At 36.5% G+C, this 7829-nt stretch overlaps 1 protein-coding gene across 2 annotated transcripts; it reads left to right on the top strand.

Annotated features, from left to right (window-relative positions):
* Positions 1–394: 394 nt before the first annotated feature.
* AGTR2 (angiotensin II receptor type 2) lies at positions 395–4718 on the top strand. 2 transcript variants are annotated; one of them, XM_072818232.1, is made up of 3 exons: positions 395–531; positions 684–745; positions 2027–4718. In XM_072818232.1, the coding sequence occupies exon 3, from the start codon at positions 2062–2064 to the stop codon at positions 3148–3150; it is 1089 nt and encodes a 362-aa protein (XP_072674333.1). In that variant the 5' UTR covers positions 395–531; positions 684–745; positions 2027–2061; the 3' UTR covers positions 3151–4718. The 2 variants fall into 2 exon arrangements, with proteins under 2 accessions (XP_072674333.1, XP_072674332.1); XM_072818231.1 differs by having other exon boundaries at positions 684–757.
* Positions 4719–7829: the final 3111 nt, after the last annotated feature.

The following is a 7829-nucleotide window of genomic DNA, read 5'->3' as shown; positions in this document are numbered from 1 at the left end:
CTTCGAGTAAAGTCGCTACTGTTTTTTAAGGCACAGAGGTAAAAAAAAAAAAAATTCAAAAAGAAATGAAGGTGGTAGAAGCCGTTGGTGGACAAAGGCTCTGCTACTAGAATAAATTCCCTGTTCTCCACTCCTTAACTCGTCTTAGAATGACAGTATCAGGGAAAAAAGAAAGAGAAAATTCTGCAAATAATTATATTCTTCTTTTAAAGTAAGCCACTGATTTCAAAATTCTCTAACACATTTGTGGAAACTTCATTTTTTTTGTTTGAGATTTATTTGAATGAGCTGTTATGATTGGAGACAGTGAGAATTTCAGATTAATGTTTTGCAGCCAAAAAAAAAAAAAAACCTCTCTGGAAAGCTGGCAAGTGTTCATAAGTCAGCCCTAGAATTATGTAGGTTGAAGGCTCCCAGTGGACAGACCGAACATATAAGAAGGAAACCAGAGATCTGGTGCTATTACGTCCCCGAGTCTAAGGGAACGAATAAGCACAGAATTAAAAGCATTCTTCAGTCTGAATTTTTAAGGTAGGTCTGCACAATTTCTACATACTGTATTTGGAGAGTAGAACATACATTAAATGAAAATATTTTTTATGGATGAACTTTCCCTTTTTCCTGTATTTTAGCACTGTATTTTGCAAAACTCCTAAATTCTTTAACTGCTGTTTCTCTTACAGGGGTGCACTTAGGAACTAGGCAAGCTGATTTATGATAACTAACTTTTAAACTCCAGCAACCAGTAAGTCTTCAAGTGAGTTTATTTGAGATTCTTTCATGTTACTTTGTTAGGTCAAGATTATGAGAGAATGAGCTTTAGACAAAAATGATAACTTTGCTGTTTACTAGGAGATTCTTTGGTGATTTTGGTTTTCATTGAGTAGTTTGTATGTATTTTGAAACTGTCACAAGTAATAGCCTTTCCTTTACTATGTTTACTTCAGCTAATTTTCTTTTGTTTTAATGTTGCTCCTAAAAAAAAAAAAAAAAAAAAAAAAAACCTCACCACCACAACAAAACCCAGTATCACAGGAACCCGAGCACGGATTATAACATTTAAGAGCCATGTAGCACTGTTCCTATTTTGTTGTGTTAAAACTGAAATGATAGCAAAGGAAAAATGATACAATTATCTCATGATTCATCATTGATGTTCAGTTCTTTCATTGAGCAATCAAAACTATTTCTATTTGCCTTTAAATCAGATTTGGCTATTTTGTCTTGTTCTTTTCCTAATTGAAAAAGAAAATGGATTTCTTTTTAAGCTGATTAAACATCTAGATCGAAAACTAATAGTCTCTATTGAAATGTGAAAAGGGGGCTTTTAGAAATCTGTACCTACTCCATAGCTCCCTCTTAATGATATTATTATTGTGAAAACAATGGAAAAGTAGAAGTGAAGGAATTCTTTTTAAATTAGTGAAACCCAATCCTAACCCCGCCATCTCAATATGTTTCTTTTACATATTCTCTTTCAGTCTTTTGTGCATTCACTTATTTTTTTCATAGCTTATGTTACTTATATTTTCCACAGCTGTAATGATTTGTACATAATTAGTTACTTGAATAAGGCATTTCTCTATGCAAGAGCAGGCAGCAGTGTGGTTTCTAGAAAGTATACAGACTGAGATATGTACTCACGTGTTTTTGAAATATTAACTTTTCTTATTTCTTGATTCCTTCTTATTTGTTTCCCATATTGCTTGTCCAGGCTAACCTTTTGGACTATTGATTTTCTTTAAGCCTTTTGAAAATACGATAGAAATGATGGGCAAAATATAGTTCTGTTCAGAATTTTCAGTCTGTTGCTGAACTGCTTGGTGCTGTTGAGGAAATTCCCTTTTCTTCCTCGAGAAGCAAAATCCACTCTTACTTCACAAGGCATAGATGTGCTTCCCGGTGTTTTTTATAATTACCCACCTTTTTTTTGCTTTTGACAAACTTTCAGAATGCTAATGATTTAATGATGTCCTACACTCTGTGTGTGTTCTGAGAGTCCCTCTTTTTTTTTAAATTTTCACAGAAGGCATAAGAATTAGGAGCCACTGACCTTTCAATATGAAGAGCAACATCACCCTTGCCACCATCAGCAAAAACATTACCAACAGCCTTCACTTCGGACTTGTGAACATCATTGGCAACGAGTCTACCTTTAACTGCTCGCATAAGCCATCAGATAAGCACTTAGATGCAATTCCTGTCCTCTACTATATTATTTTTGTGATTGGATTTCTTGTCAATACTATTGTGGTTACACTGTTCTGTTGTCAAAAGGGTCCTAAAAAGGTTTCCAGCATTTACATCTTCAACCTGGCTGTGGCTGACTTGCTGCTTTTGGCTACTCTTCCTCTCTGGGCAACCTATTACTCTTACAGATATGACTGGCTCTTTGGACCTGTGATGTGCAAAGTTTTTGGTTCTTTCCTGACTCTGAACATGTTTGCTAGCATTTTTTTTATCACCTGCATGAGTGTTGATAGGTACCAATCTGTTATCTATCCCTTTCTGTCTCAAAGAAGAAATCCCTGGCAAGCATCTTATATAGTTCCCCTCGTTTGGTGTATGGCCTGTCTGTCCTCATTGCCAACATTCTATTTCCGAGATGTCAGAACCATTGAGTATTTGGGAGTGAATGCTTGCATTATGGCTTTCCCACCTGAGAAATATGCCCAATGGTCAGCTGGGATTGCCTTAATGAAAAATATCCTTGGTTTTATTATCCCTTTGATATTCATAGCAACATGCTATTTTGGCATCAGAAAACACTTACTGAAGACCAACAGCTATGGGAAGAACAGAATAACTCGTGACCAAGTCCTGAAGATGGCGGCTGCTGTTGTTCTGGCGTTCATCATTTGCTGGCTTCCCTTCCATGTTCTGACCTTCTTGGATGCTCTGGCCTGGATGGGTGTCATTAATAGCTGTGAAGTTATAGCAGTCATTGACCTGGCACTTCCTTTTGCCATCCTCCTGGGATTCACCAACAGCTGCATTAATCCCTTTCTGTATTGTTTTGTTGGTAACCGCTTCCAACAGAAGCTCCGCCGTGTGTTTCGGGTTCCAATTACTTGGCTCCAAGGCAAGCAAGAGAGTGTGTCGTGCCGCAAAAGCAGTTCCCTTAGAGAGATGGAGACTTTTGTGTCTTAAACATCAGAGTGGGATGCGTGTTAGCAACCACGGCTACTTGGTTTGAGGTCCCCTTGAATTATCTTTCAGTGCCTTTAGTCAAGTAATGAGTTTCTTCCTTAATGTAACCTTTTCTTACTCTTCTAGAACAGGAAACCAAATGTAACTCGAAGTGCTTTCCAGTGACTTTCAGGAATGGCCCATTTCCTTCAATTTATCGGTACTAGACTGTCGTTGGGAAGACATAACCATAACCTAGAAGTCACTGAGGATTTATCTCAAACTATAATTAATAACAAATTGTGAATGGTGACTTGAGGTTTCAGATTTCTTCTTGACAGATGCTGAATTGTTTTAAAATTGGTTTTTGTATCCATTTTCATCAGGCTTTCCTCTTGAACCAAGGCCAATTCTTTAACTCATTGCATTATTTACAAAACATCATGCTAAGAAATGTGAGCATTTCTAAGCGAAGTATACTATAGTAGATTGGTACTGGACTATTCAGGCTTTAGGCATGTGCCTTCTACTTTTAAAAATATTATAAATAATAGCCTTTTACATTTTACTTGAGCACAGGTTGATATTTAAGATATAGCTACATATCTAGTAGGGCTAGGAATATAGAGTAGATCACCCGTGCTCCTACATTTATCTTATTTTTACAGTTATAGGAAGCAAAATATATAATAACATAGATTTGAGATTAACAAATATTTGAGTGCTCATTAAACTCTGAATACACACTTTTTAGAACTTTCTATCCATTTTAACTATTGTTTGAAGATTTCTATGTTCTCTGACAATTTTTTGAAAATAATAACTAAACACTGTGTTTAGTTGTGTTATAAAATGTAAAGGTCACTTTTTAACATCCTTGACCTTTTGGTGCTTTGATATATAGGAAGTTGACTTGACTTTTATTATTGATGCTTTGATTCTGGGTTGCTTCCCAAAATATCTGGAGGGCTTCTTTAACTCTTTAGTTTGTAATAAACCTTTAACTGGCATGAGAAAAAGTTATGCCAGAATGGAGTTTTGATACCCGGGGAGACAAAGAGATCTGGCAAATGACAACTTTGGTGTCACACATGCACAAAAAAATCTACCTGTCTGGGCAGTGCAATGTGTCTTTGAAGGTGGAGACCATGGGGTAGTCTGAATCTATACCTATGGATTCTGTTTCTTTCACATTTTATAGGATTCTGTGGCACTCTCTTAAATCAATTGCTGGTCCATAGATCTCCTTTTCCACACTATTAGAACTCCCATCAGACGTGTATCTAAAATTGAGTTACCTAGAGTTGACTTAGAGTGTGAGTTCTAATTTTAGAAGTTAGACATTTCATTTTGCGCCAGCCCCACATTATACCAGGTTATCTAGGACCATCCTAGAGCAATGCTGACCTCTGAGGTAGAAATAGTTTCAAAGACTTAGTACTTCTGCCAGTTCCAGGGCTCTAGATGAAGAATTCTCTCACCCTACATTCTGGGAAATATCTAATTTCATGTAATCTATTATTATCAACAAAACAAATAGCTAAATGTATAACTGACTCTGACTTCATATTTTAAATAATTTTGTAAAACATTGCATATAAATAAAATGTTTAACTGAACGATCATGTGTACTTACTTTTCTTTTAAAAAATATTTATTTATTTATTTATTTATTTGAAAGAGAGAGAAAGAGAGAGAGAGAGAGAATGGGGAGGAGGGGCAGGGGGAGAGGGAGAAATTCCCAAGCAGACTCCATGCTGAGCATGGAGCCCAACTCAGGGCTCCATCTCAGACCCTGAGATCATGACCTGAGTCGAAGCCAAGAGTTGGATGCTTAAGTGACTAAGCCACCCCATCACCCTGTACTTACTTAAAAAAAATTGACTACTCCCAAGTATAGATTCTTACCTTTTTTTGTATCCTCCTTATAATCCCTACTGATACTTTATAGTTTCAGTCCCTGTCATTCCTTATCTGGCTTCTTTATGTATTAAGTCTCTATCTCTTGAGTCTCCAACCATAATTTCTTATTAATTACGAGAAGAAAGTCCAGATTGTCTATCAGCAAGACCATAAGAGATCTGATTGTTCCCAGACTCCCTGGCTTTCTCTCTCTCTGCTATCTCTCTCTTATACTCTAAGTTCAAGCATCACAAAAAGACCTACTGCTTTTTTAAGGCCTAATGTTCTTTCAGGCTCCTTTGCTTTTGTTCACACAATTTTGTCTTCTTGAACATTCCTCCAATCATCCTCACACCCAGGATCCTTCATTTAATCGATGAACACCTACTCAGCTTTTATCATTCTGCTCATGTCAATTCCTTTACCACAATAATATTTATTATACTAATTATAATACATTGCTCCACCTCCCCTAGGAGCTCCCTTAATAAAGAGAATTGTTTCTCTAGTTCTTGGAATGTTAATCCTGCTTCCACTTCCATAGGAGGCCAGTATTGAGCCTAGAGTGGTTCTCTGAAGCTTGGACCACAGTGGTCTTTTCCGGGACTAAGGAGAAATGTCAATTGAAAAGGTGGGCATGCAAACTCTGACTGCAGAAATATACACAGGTATAAAGGCCCTCTTCTCTCTTTGCAAATGTAAGTTTCAGGTAAGTTTCTCAGATAGCAAATGTAGCTATTCTTCTAATTTGACCATATTTCCAGGTATTACCTAATCCCCTTCCTTTTTCTATGGGTCCTCCTTTATTCACCTCAACTACACAATGCCCAAGAGCCACTTAGTAATAACAACAATAGCTACTATTAGGTGAACATTATATGCTCTATACTATTATATATATTTTATATGAATTATCCCATTTTATTCCCACAATGACTCAATTATCCTCATTTTATAAATGAGGACACTGAGGCACAAATGAGTCCCTACTAATGTTTAAATTTGGCTCTGACAGCTGATCTGAGTAATCTTAACAGCAGTATTTAGTAGTTTAAATATGGATCCTAAGCTACCAATCACGTACTTCAGAGATGGTCTTAAACCATCCCTCTAAATTTCATTGCTTGCACATGCCTGACAACAGCAATACAAGAACTCTGGGCAGGTGGCATATTTGCAACTATGGAGAAAAGGAGAGGAGGCAGATGGGTGAGGCTTTCTCTCTTGTCCTCCACTGTCTCTTTCTTGTGCTCAATGCTGTACAGAATTATATGTAGTAACCACTACCCCTTGCTGTCTCCACTTTAAACATTTCTTTTGAGCAACAAAAATACTTAAACTCTGTGAAATGAGATTATATAGGGTTACCGGAGAAATTAATCTCTTGAAATTTGCAGAAGGAATATGCATTTTTATTATGGAAAGGGAAGTATTAGTTCTTTCTACATTTTATGTCCCTAAATTAGATCTGCTAAATAGAATGTCTTAGAAAAATTTCTTTTTTTTCCCGATCTTTTGAGGTCTTTATCTAAATGAGAGACATTCTGAAGGAAAGCACATTGTATTTTGATGTTTCTTCTTCTTTTTTTCCATAAGGACCCCAGAGTGGGAAACTATTTCGTGACCTCACATATCAACAAAAGAAAAATCCAAACCTAACAAGTTGAATTAACCACATATGTTGACTGGAGCAAGAAAGGGTTGAGGTCCTAAGGAAAGTATAGCACTTAATTAGCTGTTAATTCCTAGATAAACTATATCAGTAATGATGACTCATGTAAAATAACAGAAATTCATATGCTATCACTAAAAATAATCACTTCCCCTGCAAAAGACCAGTGGCATATAGCTGAGTTGACCAGCCTTCTACACATTTGTGTTCACTTACACAAACAAACCTACAAAGGGTTAACATCCTCAGAAAGAAAATTCTTCTGGGATGAAAGAATTCTTTACAAAATGAGAAATATTTGGTATGTATGTCTTATTAATAATCGATATTTTTTCATTATTGAAAAGTGTAACTATATAGATTAAAAACTAGCCATAGAGATAATCACTGTTAGTAGTATGGGATAAGATTACAGCTATTAATATAGACACAGACACATATACACTATTTGTTTTTTATCTCTTTATCCATATTTCTTTCTCTTTTCATCTATTATCTATTGGATGAAACTTTCATCACCCCTTGGTACATGTCTTTTAATATTTAAAATATTCTGATCCCCAATTCCCATTTGGTTTACTAGAAAATATTCTTTCTCCTCTCATTAGGTCCTCTTTTCCTATAATAAGTCCCAAATCCTCAGAGCTTTAAGCGATCCAAGAGATTACAACTGGTTACTGTTGCCTAGTGGGGGGAAAATATTGGAAAATCCGATAAGACCAGTGGCTCACATTCTGCAGTTGTTGCTGCTGCATTATTTATCAGTTGGTGCACATGAGAACAGATGGTTCAGTCGTCTGGTGCAGACTCCTGTCCACTTCAAGGAGTTTCTAAGTGATTTATGCACAAAGCATCTGATAGAATGTAAGAGAAGCCTTTTCTCTCCAGAGCTACACTCACCTAGTGTGGTGCATGCCACAGTAGATGAGGTCTCAAACACATCTTTATTAGTTTTGGCATCTCCATGGAGAAGGAGGGATCAGCAAAAATTAAGCAGATGGAACATGTTATACCAGGAACCAGTCCTTTCCCTTCTTAAATGAAGTTCTTCTTCTGTGCAGCTGATCACAGTTGAAACTCCTTCTCAATAAAAACAAGTATTCCAGGTTGGAAGAGGGAATGGGTA

Source organism: Canis lupus, chromosome X (assembly GCF_048164855.1).
Source record: "Canis lupus baileyi chromosome X, mCanLup2.hap1, whole genome shotgun sequence".
Taxonomy (NCBI): Eukaryota; Metazoa; Chordata; class Mammalia; order Carnivora; family Canidae; genus Canis; species Canis lupus.
The sequence above is the reverse complement of the archived record's forward strand: the minus strand, read 5'-3'. Positions and strand labels throughout refer to the sequence as shown.

Bases quoted from the DNA above. Each gene is read 5' to 3' on its own strand.
- AGTR2 (XM_072818232.1), top strand. From the start codon at position 2,062: ATGAAGAGCAACATCACCCTTGCCACCATCAGCAAAAACATTACCAAC.